At 34.4% G+C, this 25,834-nt stretch overlaps 1 protein-coding gene across 1 annotated transcript in view; it reads right to left on the reverse strand.

Moving 5' to 3' along the window:
* The window catches only part of CEP162 (centrosomal protein 162), a 128,099-nt gene extending 106,148 nt beyond the window's left edge, over window positions 1–21,951 (reverse strand). Inside the window, exons 1-3 of the mRNA XM_051997340.1 lie at window positions 21,866–21,951; window positions 20,284–20,407; window positions 8,419–8,539 (exon numbers count right to left, since the gene is read on the reverse strand). Of these exons, the coding sequence (XP_051853300.1) occupies window positions 8,419–8,539; window positions 20,284–20,343 (181 nt within the window). The 5' untranslated portion in view covers window positions 20,344–20,407; window positions 21,866–21,951. The remainder of the gene's footprint in view (window positions 1–8,418; window positions 8,540–20,283; window positions 20,408–21,865) is intronic.
* Window positions 21,952–25,834: the final 3,883 nt, after the last annotated feature.

Raw genomic sequence — 25,834 nt, forward strand, 5'->3', positions numbered from 1 at the left:
TTAGTCCATTCTTGTTTACTATACTACTTGTTTACTTTCTTCTCAGTGTTTCATTTGTTTGGTGTACTTGCATGTCAAAAACCCTGATCATTTCTGCTTCTTTTTCAAATAATGACTCATATTCCTCTCTTCTTCTATATAAGAATCTAATTTGTTCTCTAGTTTCTCAAAGAAAAGTATCAATATTAGGGACAGCTAAATGGCGCAGTCGATAGAGAACCAGCCCTTAAGTCAAAAGGACCTGAATTCAAATCTGATCTCAGACACTTAACATGTCTTAGCTGTGTGACCCTGGACAAGTTACTTAACCCCAATTGCCTCAGGGGGGAAAAAGGTACTTTAATTTAGCTATTGGAATTGACTGTTTCTGAAGATAAAGACTTTCTCCTGATTACCTTCATATATGTAAACATACACATATACAGGTATATACACATACACACATACACACACACACCCCCATGTGTGCATTTACACAATATACATACAGTGACACATATTTCAAATAGTGAAATCTTGCAATTTGGTCAAGGTATTTCTTGGTGAGTTTAAATGTAGATTTCTTTCAACCAGTAATCCAAGAATCCTATATACAGAAGCACTCTTTAAAAAATTGGTTAAAATGAGATACTGATGTACCCTATCTGAATATAACAACATACTTTTCTATTTTGCAGAATCTTTATTAACCATTTCTTTGTGGAACCGCCTTTGTTCTTATGCTCACTCAGGATAAGTATCTTTGCATTGTTTACAAGGCTTTGTAGGGTTATTTTAAAACAATGCAGTATGTAATCACCAGAATAGACATTTCTGATATAATTATTGGTATATTGCACATCCCTGTAATTTAATTGTTCACATATCCATACCATTTTCTATGCTATGAATTTCATAATTCAGAATTCAGCAGAGTAAAGAACACAGTTATACACAATCTGAAATGTAATCTACATTAAATTTACACTTAGTTCATATGCCTCCCCCTCTATTTCTCTTGTTTTTTCTTCCATCCTCCATGAGATTCAGTGACTTTATTTTCCAGGCCCCAATGTTATCTGGGAATTGTGGTCATGTGCTAAAATTATTCCTTGTTTTGCTCTGACAAGAAAAAAAAAAAAAAAGAAAACTACTACTTAAGTCTCATTAATCTGTCAGGAAGACATTTGAAATGAATTTATATCAGTACTTTCAAGGACAAGATTCAGAAACTTGGGACAGATGTTTTTGTGAAACATTCCAAGCAAAATTTGGCTGAAAATTCTACTAAGATGTTACTAGTTTCTGCCAATCATTTCACATTCATCTAAGATATAATCTATATTATTCAGCTCCTTTTCAAGTTCAAAATTATCTAATAATGCTAGTGAGAATAGGCCTATTGACTCAATGTTACTTTATACAATAAATTCAAGACTATACACTTGAAAATTTTTGGGGAAAAAAAACGAATCACATTTTAAACATATTAAGAAATATTATTTAAAAGAAACTTTTGTAAATCCAAGAAGTCTCTTGTAATATGAACAATCACCCCTCATTATCTTTTCTGTAAGGGTCTTAAATAACTTTAGCAGAAGGGGTAGTTAAAACACTCCAAAAATTAGCTACTGGTATTATAGGGAGAGAAATGAGCTAAAAGACTTACAAAAGCTATTCGACATTTAAAAAGGAATTTTTATATTATGTCAAAAAAATATCCTAAATCTAAAACTGTTGGAATCCTTACTAACTGCTAAGTAATTAGAGTTGATCTAATCTTACAAGAAGTTGTTTTGGCCAGAACCTGAAACAAGGTACTAAGTAGAACTACCCATAATCCCTCTCTCTGGAAGGAGCATAAATAGGCCAATGGGCCAGTCGGAGAGTTCTGGAGAGTGAAGACGCTACAAGTCGAGATTTCAGAGGAATGACATGAAGAGTTGGAGCTGGCTGGAGGCTGAAGAAAGCAGAGGCAGAGGCTGAAGGACCAGACCTTTGGATTTGGTGACATTCGGAGAGAGCTCTTGGAACCAAGCAGAGAGATAGGCCTCTAAGCTAACCGGGCTATATTGGGATAATAAAAGATCTGAACTTTTATCACCTGGCTGCGTTTTGAGAAGAAAAAGCTCACAACATAAAACCAACTCCAATCTCAATAAGTAAAAGTAAACACTACACATTTTCTGTTTGAGATAAAGAAGGACCTACCCAACAAAAGGAGGGAAAAAGGACCAATCAACCAATTTTAGCATGATCAAGTTTTCTTAAAAGTTGGAACAATCTATACTTTATAATGATTAAAATGTTTTTAAATATTCTGTTTATAAATAAAAAAATGCTATTGGAACTAAAATAACTAATTTCACTTGGATAGTGAATCATATAGAGATGATTTTTTAAAATCTGTGATGACACACAAAACTTAATTTAAACAAAAATTTAATTATACCATCAATGTTCCAGTTATGGGCCAGAACTCTGAAACAAGGATTCTTATAGTGGAATTGATGAAGACAATTGTTATCTAGTTTAGCATGGTGTTTAATACTTCTCTAGTTCAGTATTATGTACTTAGTACTTTATATAGTTCTACAAGATTCACACCTATGATAATATGATTACGAGACAGCATATAAGCTGGGAACCTCAGCCAGAATCAGAGCCAAAGAAGACAAGGGACTGGAGGTGGGAGCTCAAGCTCTTGGACTCAGAGCTAGATTCATTCACTCCATCTCACACTACCTTGGTGGCAGGCCTGGCCTCCTACACTGTCCCCACTGAGACCAAGGCCAGTCTGAAGGACTCTCCTCCTTAGCTTCTCCACTGAAACCAAGACTCTGGAAGGCCTCTAAGAAAGCTAACCCAGGCCCTAGGAAAGGAAACTAGATTGTGAAGGAGGTAATAAAGGATATAGACTTTAACACCTGGCTGCTCTTGTGGTGATTACTCTACTGAAAAGAAGGCTGCCCCAGAGACTTCCAGAAAACCAATGAGAACCTTACATGTTCCCAACATTTTTATTTAGCAACAAGTACTGAATGAAAATCTTCATAAGAAATTACTCAACAGTAACTGTTTTCCAAGATTATATGATGATTAACTGTGATGGACTTGGCTTTTTTTTTTTTTTTTTTTTTAAACAATGAGATGACTCAAGGCAATTCTAAAAAAGTGGTAATGGAAAGTGCCATCCACATCCAGAAAAAGAATCATGGAGACTGAATGTAAATCAAAGCATAGTATTTTCACCTTTTGATGTTGTTTGTTTGGTTGCTTTCTTTTCTTCTTCTTTGTATTTTTTCCCATTTTGATCTGATTTTTTTTTTTTTTTGCATAGCATGATAAATATGGGAATATGTTCAGAAGAATTGCACATTTTAAACCTACATCATATTGCTTGTTGTCTTAGGAAGAGGGGAAGAAAGGGATAAAAATCTGGAATATGAAGTTTTGCACAAAGATGAACATTGACAACTATCTTTGCATGTATTTGGAAAAATAAAATATTATTATTATTTTGCTGAGACAATTGGGCTTAAGTGACTTGCCCAGGGTCACACAGCTAGGCCTCTGTCTGAAGCCTGATTTGAACTCAGGTACTCCTGACTTCACTGTGCCACCTAGCTGCCCCAATAAAATATTATTAAAATTAAAATATTTTCCCCTAATTTCTGTAATGATATAGTGTCAAGTTTCTATACTTGCTACTTTAAGGAACTTTTCAAACTGGCTTACTTATAGACCAGCGGAGATTACGCAGTATTGGAATGAATAACCAAATACCCAATGCATAGGAAGTCAAAAGATGTTTCTAACAGAATATGGCAAAGCAAAACAAAGGAATTTGACTCTTGATGCTCAAGAAACAGATAGGCTTCTTCTTCTTCAAGAAACACTGTTGTAAATGGACCAGAAAAGGAATTTCTGAGTTATTGAATATATAATAGAATCATAGAATGAATGATAAAGCTCTAGCTAATTCCCCACATTTTACAGATGAGATAACTGATATATAGGAAGATAAGGTGGCTTGCTAATCAGCAACTCAGCCAGAACTAAGTTCCAAATCAAGCATTATTCCCACTCTACAATAATGCAATGCAGCAGACCTCTGCTGAACCATTTCTAATGTGATGTGCTAGATAAATAAAAGTTGATAATTATATAATGCTTTAAATATATAATTATATAAAGTACTTTAAATAAATAGGCACACTGACTAGAGAAGAAAGGAACCATCTAGTACACTCTTTCCCATTTTATATTCCTTTACTACAATTTATTCAACTATCCCTTATTTATGGGATCTCATATCTCACTTTGTTTTCAGTTCTGCTATATAAAAAGTGCTGCTATAAATATTTTTGTACATATGAATCTGTTTTCCCTCATCTGATCTTTTTTTTTTTGTTGTATTGTTGTTTTGTAAAGCAGTCATTATCCTTATCTTCTCTTTTTAAGTATTCTTGAGAATGGATTCCTTAACACTTCAAAAATCACACTGCTTTTAGCACTAACCATCTCTATTTATACTGGGTCTAGTCCAGACACTCTTCTCCTATATGTATTACATATTTGTACCTTATGTAGTACACAGGAAATTGTACAAATAAAATTATGCCATAGTCAGTAAAAGAGAAAAGATTTTGCTAGGATAAAAGCATCACACATCTCTAATCCATACTCATTCCATAAACTGTTTACCCTGGTGATATGCTTGATATATACATGTACATATATGCACACACATAACATATAGATAGATATGTGTATACATTCCCTCATATATATCAATTAAAATAAGTAATATAAGACATTGATTAAAAAAAAGCACTTGATTTGGTAAAGAAAATTTTTTCTTCAAGGCTCTCCTTCAATAAGTATTTCTAATACATGAGTGTGCATATGTTATGTATATGTGTCTATATGTGCCCATATAGAGGAATAAACACTGTACACACACATGTATGCATACACATATATATCTTTGAGAAAGCCACATATACACACATGGTATACAGGCCCATTATTTTAATATACGTAAACACACATATATATGGCTCTATCAAAGATACCTTACCACCTATTGTTAAGTGGAGATAACTTTGATGTATAAAAAAGAGAAACATGTTCACCAAAGGTATTTTAGCACTTTTATGGAGTCTGTCCTATACAAAGTCTAGTGGAAGAGAGATTTCCCATAGACAAGAGATATGTTGAGTTTAAGATGTCTACAGAATATCCCATATAAGTGCAAAAGGCAACTGGAGTTGAGAATCTGGAGCTCAGGAGAAAGTTCAGGGTTGGATAAGCAGACCTGGGAATCATCAGCTCAGATGACAGTGTTATACAATGTAAATCATGTGATATTATTGTTTCTGAACAATTAATGTTATGTAGCAAGAGTCACATGATGGATGGCAGAAGCTATAATATATTATGAACAATAAACTATGCACAACTTGCACAAAAGGCATTAGAAAGAAAGCAAGGTGAGTGGACGGGTGATTTTGAGATTCCAAGTGAGAACTTATACACTATCTTCCTATCCATGAAATGTCAAGAGACATAGAGAATTTTAGAGTCAATAATTGGGTGAATTTACTTTGGAAAAAATGATAAAAGAATCCCATATCTCTAATCTACACTCATTCTATAAACTGGTTTACCCTGGTGATATACATGTACATCCACATACATATATGTGCACACACAGACATATATATGTCAATTAAAATAAGTAATATTGCAAATCAATGATAAAAAAAAGCACTTGATTTGATAAATAGAATAACAAGAGTTATGAAGGATGAGAACACATGAACTAATGTCCTACATACAATATGTACTATTAGAAGAAATATCCAAAGCAAAGAGGTCAAGTTAAATAAGCATGAGTATATATACATAAAGTATTATCTAAATTTATAAGATTTACAAAGCATATGAGTATATGACATTAGAAGAATTACAACAACCCTTCCAAGAAACACGTTCAACTGTGTGCACATAGTCACAGAGCAACTAAATGTCCAAAGTAGAATTCAAATTTGGATCTCTTATGACTCCCACTCCACTATAGTGAGCATCAATTATACTATGGCTCATTTATAATTTTTATTTTTCTCAGAAAGGGATACCTTATGACTCACCAATCTTAAAGCTTCAATGGGAGAATAAAAGTGACCTAGCCTTCTATCTTCATTCTAGATCAAGTTAATCATCCATTCATAATACTCCTCCAAAAGAGAGAGACCTCTATTTATAGATTTAGAGATACTTAGTGAAAGGGATATTTAATGAAAACCATCTATAATTACACTCAGTAACATACATAAATTTTTCATCTCTTTTTTTTCAGCATGGATGATTAAACTAGTATCTTTGGATTTTCTTGGGAAGGCTTTGTAGTATTCTGGGACTTAGTAAAAGTCAATGCAATATCATCAGCAAATAAAAGCATCTGGAGAACTTTTCCATCAATAAGGAATTCTTTTTACATCATTCTCTTCTTGAAACACTTTCACATTTACTCTAGTTATAGTCTTCCAAAACTGAAGAATAACTTAGAACAAACATCTATTTATCTAAATATTATAAATCTAGGAGCAGCTGAAAGTTATGTGGAATAAAACTGGTGTGAATACAGACTCTAAGTTCCTCTAATCATCTGAAAACACAACATCATATACTACCTTCCACTCTCCACCTAATGGTGCTTAAAGACATAATTTCTTCTTCTTTCCAAATGTCATTCATTTGTTCCACATAGCAAACCTTTATCACTTCAATTTTCTGTCTCATAAAACTTTAATCCCAGTTTAAACTCCTCTGTCTTGTAAACTATACTACCAAACCTGGACATCACTGTGTTTTTCTAAATTTGTTTCATCTTGGGTTCTACTGAAGCCAATAATTTTTGGATAATTTTTGTATGTATATTTCTATGCTTAGCATCCTTCTTTCGAATGTTGGGTGTAATTCAAATTTCTAAGATTATAGGTCTTTATAATTTTGTCTTGTTCTAGTTTCTTTTGTATCCTAATAATAGCATGTTACAAAACAAAACAAAACAAAACAACACATGCTGAACATGGAAGCAGCTAAGTTATTCTACATTGCATGGAGGAATCTTTCTTCATATCCTGCTTTGGAATTAGCCTTTATTTAACATAGGCCTTCTCTCTTCCCAATGTTTTCAACAGTTTGACATCCTTAGTTATTTCATCTTTTGTTTAATTAATCTAGTAAAATAGGTTTTCCCCCTTTTCTTTCTATGGACCTAATCTCCTTGCTCTACGAAATTCAAGAATCCAGGATACCAAGAAAAATTTTTCGGTAAGCAACAAAATACAGGTTTCAAATTTCTCTTTCCATGAGAATACAAGAGAGGAAACAATAGCACCTTGCTTATAATCCCCAAATCAAGTATCCTAGTACAAGTAGAAAAAGTCTCAATAATATAGAATCCTCTTTTGATAGTTCCAGATTCTTCTCCACTCTTATTCAATATTTGGGGTTCAAATATTTGAACCTCCCTTATTTGAGGAAGGTCTGATATATATATATATATATATATATATATATATATATCATAGTTACTCATTTTCTGATCCAACATTTATCCCCTGTATTTATTTGTGCCTCTATATTGTTATGTCAGAACTGAAACAGCCAAATTGCAGTATAGATCAAGAATGGCCTTTTATCAAGTACTAGATAAACATTTTGTCTATAGAAGTCTTCCAAAATACAGACAATTTCCCACCAGCTCTTGTACCAATGCAATTAAAATGTTAATATGTATGATCCAGAATACAGTACTAAATCATGACAATCCCACTTTTCCTCTCTCATTCCCAGTTTCAAAAGCAGTCCAACAACTCCAGTTAATGTCTTTAGCAAATTCAACTGCCCTATGGATAAAAGTATCTGAATTATTGTGTAATCAAAAGATCCTGCTATTTTAAAAGTCCATAGCATTAATATTCCAGTTTTCTCTCAATTCAGTTTGGGAGCTCTATCCCATCTCTAGATTCTTTACCCACTTCACAATGAAATCACAGCTCCACCAAAAACAGCAACTGGAATCATATTAAAAAACAAATATTTCTATATTACCTGACACACACCAAGGTCATTTTTTATATCTTTTATCTAAAGTCATAATAGATTCAATAAAGTACTTTTAAGAAAATAGGAATCATCCCAAAATAAAACCTCACAACATAGAAATAAAATCATAAATATAACTCATATACATATAAAATTTTATGAAAAGTAGAAAAAATCAGTTATGAACATTAATGACAAAATCTCACTTGTCTATGACTTTCTTACACGTGTATTTATTTTTCAAAAATTCAAAACAGAAGAAAGGTCTTGACTGACCCCTTGTGGTCAAAATAGTTTATATAATGAAATGAAAGTATTTACCATTATCTTCAAAATCATCATCTTTTAACCACCAGGGTGTGGAATTTTTCTTCTTCAAATCTTTTTTTCTATGACGTCTATGTGTCTTCTCTGAGTTTTCAAATGAATCATCTGAAAGAGACTAAAACAACAGGGTAAGTTTTTAAAAAAATTATGTATACTATTATCACTTTTAAAAAGTCTCATTTATATTAATGGCTAGAATGCTGAATGTACAGTCAGGAAGGCTCTATAGACAGCTTCTGACACTAACTCTGTGACCTTAAACAGCCATTTAACCTCTTATTTGCCTCAAACAACTTCCTAAAACTTAGCTAAATAATCACTATCTGTTCTGGTAAAAGTTTTCCCAGTAGTTGTATCCTAAGAAATCACAGCTTTGTAAAATATTACATTTATATCTATATTTATAAAAATGACATTAAAATTGTTATTTATTGTTAATTGGAAACTGACTCTTAATCGATAAAATATTTAAAATCTTTTCCTCTAAAACATATCATTAAATGGTTCCATTCTTAACTTAAGCTATCATAATTAATGATTTCAAATTATTGTTTTTAATCAACTAAAAAAGAACATTTTAAAATGGAAGTCTGTAGTTTATTAAAATACATAAAACCTTAGCAAAAATGACTTACATCAACTGAGTTACAAATACCGAACTCCATTACATTTTTTGAAAAATATCCTTAGAAAGGTGAATCCTAAATATGTTTATATGTAATGCTGAAAATTACATTACTGAGGGAAAAAACAGATAAGTACTAATGACAGTTATACATTATAGTGAAGATAAACTTTTAGGTATTCTAATTGTACATATAAGAGAGTTATAGATCTACTATACCCCTATTACAATTGGGAATTGAAATTATGGCTATAGCAAGCACTACTAAAAAATAATCAATGAAATAGTTCTTTGACATTTTTTAAACTGTGAAAAAAAAAATGTAATTGGGGCAGCTAGGTGGCGCAGTGGATGGAGCACCAGCCCTGAAATCAGGAGGAGCTAAGTTCAAATCTGCTCTAACACAATATTTCCTAGCTGTGTGACCCTGTACAAGTCACTTAACCCCCATTGTCTCAGGGGGAAAAAACAACAACATGTATTACTAAGCATTCCTAATAGTTAATGTCTCCATTACCAGTATCAAAACATACAGCTTCTTACTTATGCTCAAATTCTTTTTGAGAAATTTTAAACATAGATATGAAATTCAAACATTATTAATCACTTGTGGAATCTGAGAACATTAAAGTCAGGAGAAAAAAAAAATCTTTCTTAGCTAAACTGATCCGTGGATAAATGAACAAAAGTCTGCAAATGGGAATACTTGAAACTTTTGTTATGTTAGATAAGCAATTAAAACTGACAAGAGAGGAAAAAAGATGCCTGGCCACAGCTGGCCCATGTTTAAATATGGTCTCCTTTAATGGTTTTTTTTTTATACATTTCTTACACATAACTTTACAGGTTGAGTTTAATTTGGCTTCAATATTTTTTGCAAGCACTTTCTCTCAGATATGGGTGCACTGTACCTTGTAAAAGCTCTTGAAATAAACAGGCATGTTTAAATATTCCTTGATGTTTCTAGGACAGTAGCTACCATTAGGACAAAAGTAACAAAGCTAAGGTGTTCATATTCACAGAATATGAATATATAGAAACATCAGGTATCAAGAAACTCCCTTATTAAAACTACCACAACAAATAACAAAGTTTGTGCTTGATACATAGGGCCCTAGGACATATCATTGTTTCCTAAATCATGGCTGGACTTTCAGAGGTTACCAATCCACAATTCACTAGGCCCTACTCATGCCTGCTACAAGGTAGGCCCAGAGAATATATCAGCTCTTGAGTTTAGCTACAAACATATCACTTCCTGTTTCAGTCTATCTCCCCCAAGACACAAGGATATAGCCTGCCACAAGGCTGCCCAGTTGAAGGCCTTTGTTGTTGTTGTTAAGTAGTTCAATCATGTCCTACTCTTCCTGACATTGTGGACTTTGGCATGTTAATTCTTTACGTAAAGTATTCTTGGCAAGGGTACTGAAGTGCTTTGCCATTTTCGTTTCCACTGGATTAAAGCAAATTGAGATTAAGTGACTTGTCCAGTGATGCAGAGCTAGTGTTTGAGCCTCTCTTTGAGCTCAGCTCTTCCTGATTCCAAACCCTGCACCAGATCCACTGATCCCTTTTGGATTTACTTTGAATTTTCTGGTTATCTGCCTACATCTACGGGCCTCTTCAAAATTATGATTAAAATGAATATAACACACAGGAAATAACGTTTAAAGACACATGTAAAATTTATTCAAATGTAATAAAAGTATCTTAACAAATAAAAAAGAAATTAAATAATTGAATAAATAACCACTGTTCAAAGTTACATCTTGCCTGCATACTAAAAAACACAACCTCTTAAATAATTTACATATATATTCCTATACCTAGCAAACTGCCTAGGAAATACTTTGTAGAATAACTAACTTAATTTTGAAAAACAAAAGTCCAAAATCTCAAGGAAAATGAGAAAAAGAATGACAAAAGGCACAATAATACCATACTTCAAACTATATTATAAAACAGTTGTCATCAAAGCTACTTTGTAATACTAATTAAAAATCAGAAAAGCAAATCCACTAAACAGACTAAATAAGCAGGAAAGAAAGCAATCAAAAACAGTAGCCCAGTAGTTAGTAAACCCCAAAACATAAGTTAATGGATAAAGCATTCCCTTTTTGGTAAGAACTACAAGGAAAACTGAAAAGCAGCCAAGCAGAAATGAGTTTTGGAGCAACATGATAAGCTTTTACAATGATAAGCTATAAAGAGAAACAGTAACAAGAACAATTAATACTTAAATAGCAATTTAAGATTTTTTTCAGCACTTTACAAATATTATTTTATCCCCATAAGAACCCTGGGAGATAGGACCTTTTATTATCATTCCCACATTATTGAGGCATACAGGAATTAAGTGACTTGCCCAGCCAGTATCACTTGGCTAATAATTCTCAGAGGGCAAATATGAATTCAAGTTTTCCTCATTCCTGTTTCAGCTCTGTTCATCGTGCCATCTAGCTGCCCCCTGCAGATGACTGAACATAAGTGTACATCATTTAAAAAAAAGAAAGAAAGAAAGAAAGAAAGAAAGAAAGAAAGAAAGAAAATACAACTAAGTATTCAAATTCTACGTGTCAGTAGATGGCAGTGATACTCCAAGAACACAGGCTTTTTCGTAATTAAAAAAATAAAGGAGACCTTTCTAAAATCCTGTACTTTAAAGCAGAGGTTCTAGATCCAAAGCCAAAGTGGGCCATGGACAGAGTAGGAGAGTTCTCTGAACATGGATGAGGAAAAAATTAAATCTTTATTTCAAAGTAATTGGTTTGTTTTGTAATCTTATGTATTTTATTTTATACATTTAAAAACATCCTGAGAAGGGATGTCCATGGACAGCCAAAAGCATTTATGTCCTCAGAAAAGTCAAGAACCCCAGCTTTAAAGTAAGGATTTTTAGTAGTTGGAATTAAAGAAACAAATAATACTTTTAAAAGATGGGCTAATTATCCTTATTCAAAAAAAGTTTTTAGACTTAACATTTTCCAAATATTATATAGCACTATGTCAGAAGCATATTATTAAGCATATGTATTAAACATCATTTAGCATCTAACACACTATCCCCTCCCCCTCTCCTCTATCTCCTACAGAAAGAATGTATTTTTATATTTATGAGAAGCTCTGTCAGTCCCATGAAGTTATGAATATTAAATCATCCTAAAGAAAAGCAAGACCTAAACTAATCTATTTATTTAGCGCTATACCAATCAGACTCCCAAAAAACTATTTTAATGAACTAGAAAAAATAATAACAAAGTTCATATGGAAAAACAAATGTTGGAATCCTTACAAACTGCTAACTCATTAGAGTTGATAGATTGTTGATCTGATCTTACAAGAAGATGTTTTGGGCCAGAACCTGAAACAAGGTACTAAGTAGAACTAATTAGTACAATGCTTATGTTTACACCTTTACTCATCGGAGTTCACAAGTATGCCAGAAACTTTGTAACTTTGTGAGTTCATACCTCCCTTGAAGCTCTTTGGGCCAGAGAGCACTATGGGAGAAAACCCATAATCCCTCTCTCTCGTATCCCACAATTCATCCCTCCTGTATAAAAGAAACAGACAGAGGCTCTCGGTAAGATTTCCGCTGAATTACACCAGAAGCCCTCTCTCTGAGGCAAGAGAGATTCACGAGAATATTTTCCATCTTTGTGCTGGTTGGAGGCAGAAGAAAGCAGAGGCAGAGGCTGAAGGACAAAACCCTTGGATTTGGAGACATTTGGAGGGAGCTCTTGGAACCAAGCAGAGAGATAGACCTCTAAGCTAACTGGGCTATATTAGAGACAATAAAAGATCTGAACTTTTATCACCTGGCTGCGTTTTGAGAAAAAGCTCACCACAAACAAAAGGTCAAGAATTTCAAGGGAATTAAAGAAAAAAAAATCAAATGAAGGTGGCCTAGCTGTACCAGATCTAAAATTATATTATAAAGCAGTGGTTACCAAAACCATTTGGTATTGGCTAAGAAATAACTAGTTGACCAATGGAATAGGTTAGGTTCAAAGGACAAAACAGCCAATAATTTTAATAATCTAGTCTTTGACAAACCCAAAGACCCCAGTTTTGGGGATAAGAACTCATTATTTGACAAAAATTGTGGGGAAAATTGGAAATTAATATGGCAGAAACTAGGCATTGACCTTAACACTGTACACCAAGATAAGGTCAAAATGGATTCATGACCTAGGCATAAAGAATGAGATTATAAATAAATTGGAAGAGCATAGGATAGTTTACCTCTCAGACTTGTGGAAGAGGAAGGAATTTATGACCAAAGAAGAACTAGAGATCACTATTGATCATAAAAGAGAAAATTTTAATTATATCAAATTGAAAAGTTTTTGTACAAACAAAACTAATGCAGACAAGATTAGAAGGGAAGCAATAAACTGGTAAAACATTTTTACAATCAAAGGTTCTGATAAAAGCCTCATTTCCAAAATATATAGAGAATTGACTCTAAAAGAAATCAAGCCATTCTCCAATTGATAAATGGTCAAAGGATATGAACAGACAATTCTCAGACAAAGAAATTCAAACTATTTCTAGTCATATGAAAAGATGCTCCAAGTCATTATTAATCAGAAAAATGCAAATTAAGACAACTCTGAGATACCACTACACACCTGACAGATTGGCTAGAATGACAGGGAAAGATAAAGATGAATGTTGGAGGGGATGTCAGAAAACTGGGACACTGATACACTGTTGGTGAAATGTGAATACATGCAGCCATTCTGGAGAGCAATTTGGAACTATGCTCAAAAAATTATCAAACTGGGCCTATCCTTTGATCCAGCAGTGTTTCTACTTGGCTTATACCCCAAAGAGATACTAAAGAAGGGAAAGGGACCTGTATGTGCCAAAATGTTTGTGGCAGCCCTGTTTGTAGTGGCCAGAAACTGGAAATGGAGTGGATGCCCATCAATTGGAGAATGACTGAATAAATGGTGGTATATGAATATTATGGAATATTGTTGTTGGGTAAGAAATTACCAGTAGGAGGATTTCAGAAAGGCCTGGAGAGATTTACATGAACTGATGCTGAGTAAAATGAGCAGGGCCAGGAGATCATTATATACTTCAACAACAATACTATATGATGATCAATTCTGATGGACATGGCCATCTTCAGTAATGAGATGAATCAAATCAGTTCCAATAGAGCAGTAATGAACTGAACTAGCTACACCCAGCGAAAGAACTCTGGGAGATGACCATGAACCATTACATAGAATACCCAATCCCTCTATTTTTGTCTCTCTGCACTTTTGATTTCCTTCACAGGCTAATAGTACCTATTTCAAACTCTGATTTTTTTTGTACAGCAAAATAACTGTTAGGACATATATGCTTTAACATACATAACATATACTGGTTAACCTGCCTTCAGGGGGAGGGGATGGGGGAAGGAGGAGAAAAATTGGAACAAAAGGTTTGGCAATTGTCAATGCTGTAAAATTACCTTTGCACTTAATTTGTAAATAAAAAGCTATAATAAAAAAAAAAAGAAAAAGAAAAAGAAAAAGCAAGGAAGCTCTTTGTGTCTCCTTTGTGCCAAACTACCACTACTACTCTGTCCATTTCAGCCCATGGTGGAGGCATCTCAGAACCTTGAGCCAAGAGTCATGATGAATGCATTTCTAGACCACTGGGCCTGCTTCAAGTCTAAGGCCTACAGCCAGCCTCAAAGCAAGCGATCCATGTGAAGGAAGGGCTGAACATTTTTACCAACACCAATACTTACTACTAACAGCTAAAGATGAGTAGGTAAATGCAAAAGCCCCAGTAGCTCCTCTACAACCCAACTTCTTAAGACGGTGGATTGTGACCCCCATATGAGATCACATAATTGAATGTGGGGGTAGCAAAATTATGATTTATCAGTAAATGTTTGATTAGTATACTTATCATGTAAAAGTATCTCAGGTGAAAAGGGGCTGTGGATGAAAAAAGTTTAAGAAGTCTTGCTTTATTCCAGGGGTCCTTAAACTATGGCCCATGGGCCAGATGCAGCAGCTGAGGACATTTATCCACCTCACCCAGGGCTATGAAGTTTCTTTATTTAAAGACCCACAAAACAAAGTTTTTGTTTTTACTATAGTCCAGCCCTCCAACAGTCTGAGGGACAGTGAACTGGCCCCCTATTTAAAAAGTTTGAGAACCCCTGCTTTAGACTATAGGCCTTGTTTGCAGCCCAGTATTTATAGCCATTATCCAAACAAATTAAAATTTGTGGAGATGTGACCTGGTAACTGCCCCCACAGCTGCTTCTATCTCTATTTCCTCAGCAGTTGTAATTACTGAAGATCCTGGAAAAAAGTTCTGGTCAGTAACTTCCTTGTCACTGCCAAATGGTTCAACATCAGAATAAACATGATTTTATTAATGGAAATTACAGTTTTAAAAGTGCTTTGTTTTCTGCTTTGAATTACACCTAAAAACATCACTGGAGCTTTCCTAAGTCAATCTGACTTAGAAGCTGAAATCTCTTCCTATATATGTTGTCTCCCTGTGAGAAGGTGAATTCCTTAAAGGCAGGTTTGGTCTATTTTTTCTATTTGTATCCCTAGTGCTTAGAACACACAGTGATCATTTAAGAAGTGCTTTTTAACAAATTCATTCATTGTCCTATAAAGTCCATAGGCACATTTATGTTTTGGGAATATAATATTTATTCTAAAGGTAGCTATGGTATAATCAAAGCAAATGAATTAATCCATTAACCTAATTAATAAACTAAAGATTTGATATATTGTCTCAATCTGGTTCACACTTCCAAGTTTTTAGGACTAGTTATGTCAAACATTCCTGGAAAAAGGCTTGCCCATCCAGATTTATGGGTAAGGTAGTCATTTACATTAGGATTTCCAAAAAAGTCCAAATAATTTTCTTCTTGACTATGAAATAAAAAGTACTATTTGCAGTCATAAGATCTGGCTTCTAAACTCAGACTTTATTCCTTACTTTGAGGAAAATCCTGAATAAGTCATTTAATTCTGGGATTCCATTTTCTCAACCATAAAATGAGTCCATTAAAACAGATGGGTCTTTTCTCTTCCAACTCTAAAGCCTATCTTGTAATTCTGAATATTTTAGAAGCCAAAGAATAATTACTTTGGAGGGTTCATCAAGGCAAACACACTTAGAGCTTCCCTAGATTAAATGGAATTTGAGGGAACGTTCCCATAATGGCTTAGAAGAGATAAAATACAAATATATTTATGATAGGAACTTGGTTAGATCAACAATTTTCTACTTGTTAGGGAAGGTACTTCCCCAACTATGCCCCAGGCTATCTTCTTTCTATACTATCCCTTGATGAGGTCACCTGTTGTTATGGGCCAGAACTTTGAACTTGAAACAAAGGATTCTTACAAGGTACTAAGTCAGTGGAATTGATAGAGATAATAGTTATCTAATTTAGCATGGTTCAGTGTGATTGATTTAATCCTATAAGAAGATGTTTATGGACCAGAACTTGAAACAAGGTGTAAGTGGAATTGAGGAAACAATGGTTAAATCTAGTTTAGCAGTGATTTAATCCTACAACAAATGATGGTTTCCTAGTGATATAATGATTAGTTTGTACTCAGTGTGGAGCATATAAACTAGAAGCCTCAGCCAGGGAGATTCAGAGAAATTTGGAGAGAAGGAAAAGGACTGGCGGCAGGAGCCTAAGCTCTCAGAACCAAGGGGAGAAATTCAGTTCGATCTTAGGTCTTCCGGGTAGCTGGCCTGGACTCCTGCACTTTTCCCACTAAGACCAATGTCAGACTGAAAGGCTTTCCAGAAAGCTGCCCAGCCTCAGGAAGGAGATAATACAGGATCTGGACTATAAGAAAGATAACTGGGTCCCAGGAAAGGAGACAAGACTTTGAAAGAGACAATAATAAAGGATTTGGACTTTTAAAACCTGGCTGTACTTGTGGTGATTACTGAACTGAAACGAAGGCTGCCTTCAGAAACTCCAACATTACAACCTGTTGCTAGTTCAATTTTAATCTCCAACCAGATTACTTTATAATCTACACAATCATTTGCAATTTCTCTTACAAACTAATCCCACCTAAGGTCCCCTATCTTAAATTAAGCATGTTTCAAAATGAACTCTCTTTTTCTGAAAAACTTTGTTTACTCTAAACTTCCCTATTTCTGCTTTGTGAACAACAGTCTCTCAGATTTGTAACCTTGGAAGATATGCTTCCTTCCCTCTTCCCTCACCTTTAGTTCCCTACATCCTATCAATTTCTAAGTCCTAGAAATTCAATCTTTATAACAGTTGTGTCTGTCCTTATTTTCCATTCACACAAGCCATTATCTCATTTAAGATCCTATCATCCATTCAATTGGAGTATGACAATAGCCTCTTAATTAGTTTCCTTACTGTCATTCTTTCACTTCCACCATCCTTCATACAGCACCCAAAATTATATTCCTAAAGCACAGGTCTGACCATATTACTTCCAGGCTCAAAATCTTTCAGTGGTTCCCAAATGACCATTATTTCTAAGATAAAATACAAATTTATTAGCATTTTATAGCTTTCTATAATTTCAACCTATCTTTCTGGCTATACTTTACATTATAGATCTAAATAAATTCCACAATTCAGACAAACTACACTGCTAGCTGTTCCCCAAACTAAATGTTCCTTCTCTCTCCATCTCTATATCTAGAATATGCTCTTTCTTCCTCTCTATCTTTCAGGATCTTTATCTTTGATAAAGGTATAGCTCAATCAGCACTTTCCTGAAGGAAACCTTTCTTTGTCAGTTATTATTCTCACTCATCTCTTTTCTGCCCTCCTTACCTTCTAGTTGGTATCGCAATTATCTATGTACATGTTACATTCTCATAGTATAATGTATCAACTAAAATCCAAACTTTTACAGGAAACTTTTCTTAACTCTTCTTACTTCTATGTCTTCCCTCTGCTAATTATTTCTTGTTTATTCTATATATAAGTTATTTTGCATATAGTTTTTTCCATGTTGTCTCTTTTGTTAAGTTGCAAGCTCCTTGAGGGCAAGAACTGTCTTTTTCCTCTTTTTGCATCCCAGTACTTAGCACAGAGCCTGATACATAGTAGACAGCTAACAAAATGTTTATGGACTACAATGTAGTATCTTTTCCAATAGGAGGTATTTGTTTTTGTCCGTGTTTTCCTATTACACATAGTTGGCCCATAGTAATCAAGACTCAACAATTATTTATTAAATGCCTAATATGTAACCTGTCACTGTATTACATGCTGAGATAAAAAAAAAAAAGTTCCTGCTATCAAAAAGAAGAGGTCTAATGGTGTAGATAAAACAGGAATAGCTAATAAACAAGGTACATAAATGTGATATAAACATACATATGAAAAGCTGAAAGCTAGAAGGCAGAGGTAAAGAGGGAAAGATTTTTAGGCATGGGGTCAGTGAAAATGCAGGGAATATAGATATGCAGTGTCAAGGTTCAAGGAACAGCAAAGAAGTCAGTGTTACTGGATGGCAGAGCAAGTGGAAAGGAATAAAGATAAGAAGACTGGAAGGAAAGGAAGAGGCCATAATAGAAGGGTTTCAAAAACCAAAGAGAGGATCATCATAGGGTTAATGGGGAACTACTGGAGTTTACTGAATAAGGAGATGATATGATCAGATCTGCCATTGAAGAAGATTATTTTAATAGCTGAGTAGAGGAAAAAGTGGAGTGGGGAGAGATTTGAAGCATGGAGACCAAAAGATTGCTATAACAGTTTAGGCCAGTAGTTGTATCAGAGGGAAGAAGGGAGTAAAATTTATAAGAGAAATTATAAAGATAGAATTGACAGGACTTGACAAATGATTCAATATGGAAGGGTAAGACAGAATGAGGAGTTGGTTGTGAGCCTGGGAGACTGAGAGGTTGGTGCCTCTGACATTAATATGGAATTATACAAGTGAAAGGAATGGGGGGGAAATATGAGTTTAGTGTGAGATACACTGAATTTAAGGTATTTATGGGATACTATATGGCAGTTGGAGATGACCTATCTTGGATAGGTCAGGAGAAAGGTTAAGGGCAGATTAATATATCTGAGAGTCATCTTTATAGAAGTAATAAATCCATGGGAAGGAGAAGAGGACCCAAAATAGTATGGTGGGAATATAGCCATAGTTAGTGGACATAGTTTGGATGACTATTGAGCAAAGAAGAGTGAGAAAGCATGCTTTACTTTACCCTTACCCTTAATCCCCTACATCCAATCAGTCCCTAAGTCCCAGTAATTTTATCTTTAAACACCTGTCCTCTTCTTTCCATTCACATAGCCATCATCCCCAGTCAGGGAATTTGAATCAATTATTCAGTGGATCAAGAAGGGAAAGGGTAAGTTCCAATACTTGGAGGTCAACCAATAAGGCTCTGGGCTTTCTTAATAAATTTTAAGACAATTAAAGAGTTAAGATGGAGCCTGAGGCAGAGACATGATGGTTGTTATAGGTGAATTCCACACAATGAGACATATAGTTCTCTATTTCTCCAATCAGTGAGCTTTCAGGTCTCCTAGACTTGGATTTCCTGACAAAGTTTGAATACAAATAATAATAACTGGGATTTACTTAATAATTAATATTCATTGTTTTATTTAGACCCTTAAATAATCCCATGAAATGTTGTAGTAGTAATAGTACCATGTCAGAGCACTGTTATGAAAGCCAGAGAAGAGAGTGTCAAGGAGATGAGCGTAATCTGAAGTGTCAAACTTAAAGAGGTCAAGGATGAAGATTGAAAACATGAGTAAATGTTGTTGAATCGAACGAATGTTTGATTCTGTTAACTTAATCAAAACACATTTTTCATGTCAATAGATTTAAACTTGTGATTATCTGTACTCTATTAAGAATTAAAATCCAAATAAAATTACAGAATAAAATCAAGCAATTATTAGAGATGGAAGGAATATTAAAGAAAATTTGATCCAATCTCTCATTAAAGGGATTTTGCCAATGTTAAAGAACTACAACAAGGACCTAGATCTTCTTTATCTGTTCAGTTTTCTTTATATATCATCCTGCTCCTCAAAAGATGACTAGGTGATCAGGAAGCATATAAAACCAAATTCAAAATATAATTGTTCAGGCACTGAGCTAGAACCACAGACAGGACAGAGAAAGGGGAAGAATATACAAAGAAGACAGTCGATTTCCTCAATTAAGAAGATATTCCAGCTTATCAGCCTTTAAAAAATACAAACTTACCTCTTTCATAAATTGTTCAAACTCTTCATCTAGCTTTTCCTTTGAATAATGATGAGCCATAATCAGCAGGTAGTTTTCAACTCCCAAAGCAAATATTCACAAATTATTTACACAAATGGAAACACTAAAAGGAAAAAAAAGATACACAGCTTTTGAACCATTGTATATTTCAGAAAGCAAATAAGCATATAATGATAAATTTTGTAATTAGCATATTTAGAAAGTGCCTAAAGACAAAAAAATTCAGCATTATTCTCTTACAAATTTACCATATATTCAAGTACTAACCATTCAATACAATTTAAACAGCAATCAACACAGTATCTCCAGTTCCTTGAGCAATCTGTTTAGGAAGTAGTTTCCAACAGTTTGCTTTTCTCATATTCTGTCTAGTTTTTACTTCAATTATCCAGAATTTATTTCACTTTTGAAACACTGTATTTTTAAACAGTAGTTTTTAAAGTAATTTTTCAATTTATACAGATAATTAGTGAGAAAAAAACAAACCAGAAAAGGCAAATTAATAAAGCCTTCCTTAAATGCAGAGATTTCTTTTTAAAGAACTATAAATTGTACAGATACAAGATCTTTTACAAATGTATATAAGAAACACCTTTCAGTTACAAAAACTCTTCTAAACTTTTTATATAAAGACAAAACAAGGCTTCACTTGACAAGTTAGGATACTGGGAAGCACCAAAATACAGATATATAACATTTATTGCTAAGTCTCCTAATGGGTGCCTCTTTTCATTCAAAAGTCTTTATTTTAGGCAAATTTACTATTTTATAAATAATTACAAATATTATTATTTACTCATAGTAAGTGTAAAACATAGTGTCTTCCATTACTGGTGAAAATACATCTCACACAGAAATAATAAGCATAATCACAGAATTATATAAAATTAATATACATAGTAATATTTTAACCTTTAAAACACTATGTGACAGCTAACAGTGGATCTTTTGCGTTTAGTCTTCTTTGGGTCAATTGACCATTCACTATTAAATAAATACGTGTAGTGACACCTTGATACCGAAGACCTACAAAGGAATCATGCGTGCCGATTTGTTCTGATTTCCTAATTTAACACTGACTGGCCTTTCAAAGACTTGAAGCCCTTCCCGCCTCAAGATTCAAACAGTGCCAACTGGGCATTCAGGACGCGAAAGGAGGGAAGAGCTCTAATCTTTGTTAAGTTCAGTACGACACTTCGGCAAAGCAATCCAAAACACAACTACAGATCATTTTCTAGAAATTTTATACACACATGGTGCAACGTGCGCGCACACTCACGTACACACGAGTTCAACATATATACTTTCAGTTGCTTATTTACAAGCCTCGTATGTGCCACTCTCACATACACATACACTGCATCCCATCATGCAGTTTTACACACACACATACACTGCATCCCATCATGCAGTTTTACACACACACATATACACTGCATCCCATCATGCAGTTTTACACACACACACACACACATACACATATACACACACACTGCATCCCATCATGCAGTTTTACACACACACACACACACACACACACACACACACACTTTTCACTCACTCTTAAGACTCCTCTCCTCTAGGTAGCGGGACGAGAGTTCCGGCCGCTTCTCAGCAGGAAGGGGAACAGCCTCACAACCACTGCCCCTTTCTGCTCAGGGAAGCTCTGCCGGCTTAGGAGCTCGCGGGCGGTTTCCTGGAAGCGGGAGAAAGAGAGGGCGGGCGGGAGAGCCAAGTTCTAAGACCATAGGTTGGGGCGCAGCCGAGGGCAAGGGAGCGGGGCGCCAGCGAGTCCAGACACCGAGGACCTCGAAAAAGGGTTGGACTAGACTCGCAAGCCGGGAAGGACAAAGGAGACCTGGACGCCTCTCTGCAGCTCCAGGAGCCACTCAAAACGGGTACCCAATAGTTACTAAGGGAACCGACCGGCGCCACGGAACTCTTGGAGATCAGCTGACCAAACACTGGGTTACAATCACGTGACACATGAGCCAACATCACCCCGCTCCCTCCTTGCGCGCTCTTGTAATGGGTTGGTTCAGACTCTAAAGGGACGGAGGGGACCTTTGCATCCACATGAAGTTTGTCCTCTTAGAAGAGCTTGAGAAACTTTGAAACAATTAATTCAGTGGGCTATGGACAGGTAGGGTGGGTTCCAGCATCTACTAATAAGGTCAACCAATAACGCACTGAGTTGTCTTTAATAAATTGTGAGACAATTAAGGGGTTAATATAGAATCTGAGACAGAGGCATGATGGTCTTTATAGGCGAATCCCACTGCCTCATGGGACATGTAGTTCTTATCCTCAAACCGAGCGCACATAGGGATCTTCCCACCAAAGTTTGATGTATGAGGGATAATAATTGGGATATACTTACCAATTTACTTTATTTCATTTGGACCACTAACACAATTCTGTGAATTAATTAAATTAAATTAAAAGTCATTCAATTTCACATGCATTTATAAAATGCTTGCTTATTAAGTGCCAGGTACTGTGTGCTTAGTCACAGGGATACAAATACAAACCGCACTTGCTCTCAAGGAACTCACAGTCTGATGGGGAGACATTAAACAACTAAATTACAAAATGTATATATAAAATAAACGTACATGTATGTATAAACGTATATATTTATGTTTCTATAAATAGAGTCTTGCATATTAAATATGTATCTATGTGAGAAATGCATATATAAATATAAAGAGATACATATTTAAAAACACATTTTGTTTACTAAAAGCACTATATCTAGAAATATAAATAAGTGCATACATGCTTGAATATATATGTGAAAGTAGATTATACATATATTTGTATATATCTATATTCCTTTCTCAGTCTGTCTACCTCTCTGGTAATGGTGAAGACCTCTTGCAGAAGGTGGTATTTGACTTGAGTCTTGAAGGAAGCAAGAATTTGGAGGAGAGGGAAGAATAATCCAAGCATGATGTAAAGTGTAAAATAAGGGAGAGAGGAAATTGAGTGTCAAAGTATTTTCTCAGGAACAGAAAGATAGCCAAAGTCACAAAATATTAGAATATATGAAAGAAATTAAAATACAGGAAGACAGGAAAGGCAGAGAAGTTTGCAAAGGACTTTAAAGTCCAAACAGAGAATTGAATCCTGATAGTAATGGAGAGTTAGTGAAGTTTATTGGATTAATGGAAGAGTATGTGACAATAAGGCCTCTTCCAGAAGAGAGTGATAGACAATGTCAAAGGCTACAGAGAACACAAGAAAAATGATGATTTAGAAAAGGATATTATATTTGACAATTTAAAAAGTATCTGTAACTTTGCACACAACAAACCATATGATATACATTTATTAAATATGAACTATGTGTCAGGCATTGCACTAAGCAATGGGGATATGAATGAGAAAAATTTAGTTTTTGCCTTAAAGGAATTAACATTGTAATAAGAAAAAAAGATAATATGAAAAAGAAAATTGTAAAGGAGGTCATTCCCTAGAAGGTACCTGTTACAGGGCCATATTGATCATTTTAAGAGTTTAAACCACACAAAGTAGTTGTTGGTCATTGAAGAAAACATACTCAGTTGAATAATGATATTTGAATCCAAACTACAACAGAGAGGACAGATATGGGATATTAGCTGGCAAGGTAATCTGAAGTATAACTGAAAAGAGACTTAGATTTAATTATTTGTTCATGATAATATATTAATTGCCAGAGGTTGGATTTGAACTTCAGCTTTTCCATAATGCAAGTCCCATGATTTACCTAATGGGCTATATGATGTCGGAGTTTAAAGGGCTTTGCAATTTAGCTAATTCAATCCCATCATTTTGTATACAAGGAAACATGTCTTCTAGGTATTGACAAAGCTATACTGGCTAACTCTTAGTTCAGTACTCTGTGCAATAAAGAAAGAATGACTTTTCATTTCTATTAAACACATGTATTTTGTGTGAGGTAAAGCATCCTTTCCCCATGGAAAAAGAGCTAGCTGCAGAATCAGAAAACCTTGAGTTCAGCCTTTGTTAGTACTGGCTTTGTGAACTTGGATAAATCAGTGCAACTCTCAATTTAGTAAGCAGGTTATTAAATACCTACTGAGTGCCAGGCAATGTTATTATTTATTTATTTATTTATTTTTGCTTTTCCTGGCAGTGTTCTAATAGCTAGCAATATAAATACCAAAACAAACCCAGCTGTTGTCCATTATCTAAATTATAATTATCTGGGATCCACTGAATATGTGGCTAGTGAAAAATATAAATGGAGTATTTGCCTCCATAAATTCATAGTAGCAATTAGCAGGAGGACCAGATAAAATGGGAGGTAACTGACTCTGTCCTGTTCAAGGTTTGGAGACAGTTAAGTAGGATAAAGACTAAGCTTTGCTTGAAGTGCTTATACACAATTAACTCATAAATATTAACTTCTCCCTCCCCGCTCCCCTCCCCCCTCCCAGAGGAGCTAAGACTCATTTTAATGATCATGCAATGTATATGGTGGGAACATATCTATAGGTAAATATATAATAGTCATACTGGGAAGTTGTAACCCTAGAGTACCCAGAAAATGAAGAAACAGGGGAGGGATTTTGTGTCTGGGAATAGGGATATAATGCTTGAGCCTCCTCTCTCCTGATATGTGACTATTCACACACCCACTTCTGCAGTTGTGTGTAATAAAACAAATTTTTAAGTTCACCCTATTCTGAGTCCAATAGGTTTATTTCTCACAATTAGATTTCAGCAGGAGCTTTGGATTGGCATGGAGAAAAAAATATACATTTTTATTTTCTCTAACCTGTAACTGAAATTTAGCATTTCTTCAATTATGAATGTAGGGAATAAACCCCCTGTGATATTAGTAGTATCTTGTAACTGTCAAAGGGATCTCTGACACACACAAAAAGGTTGGGAACCCCTACTCCTAATTCTAAATCTCAGAATAGGTACTAATTATTGGTAAAGGAAGCTTCCTCACAATAAGCTCATTATACAGATGAAATCACAGGTCCACTATGCAAACCACCACTCCATCCAATACATATGTGCATATAGACATATACATACATATACATACATATATGTATAAATATATAATACATATACAGATAAGCATATACATATGAATTAATAGCTATACATATGCACACAAATAATATATTTAAGGCACCATATTAGATCTTTATTCAACAAGCATTTATTTGTTTCTATCATGTGCAATTTAATAAAACTGATAAAGAGACAAAACAAAATAAACATAACTTTCAAAGAGTTTACATTTTCCTGCTGGGAGAATACAATATATACAAGAGATTACAACATGTATACAAGGATTAAGTCATTTAATCTCTTTGAAACTTAATTTCTTCATTTATAAAAACATTCTTTTGATAGCTCCAATTTTCTTGAAGAAATCACTTGTCTTTCCCATTCTATTGTTTTCTTCTATTTCTTTGTATTTCTCATTAAAAAAAAAAAAACAAAAAAACTTGATCTTTCCTTGCTCTTCTCTTGAATTCTAAATTCAGTTGGCTATACCTTT

The sequence above is a fragment of the Antechinus flavipes genome, chromosome 4 (genome assembly GCF_016432865.1).
Source record: "Antechinus flavipes isolate AdamAnt ecotype Samford, QLD, Australia chromosome 4, AdamAnt_v2, whole genome shotgun sequence".
NCBI lineage: Eukaryota > Metazoa > Chordata > Mammalia > Dasyuromorphia > Dasyuridae > Antechinus > Antechinus flavipes.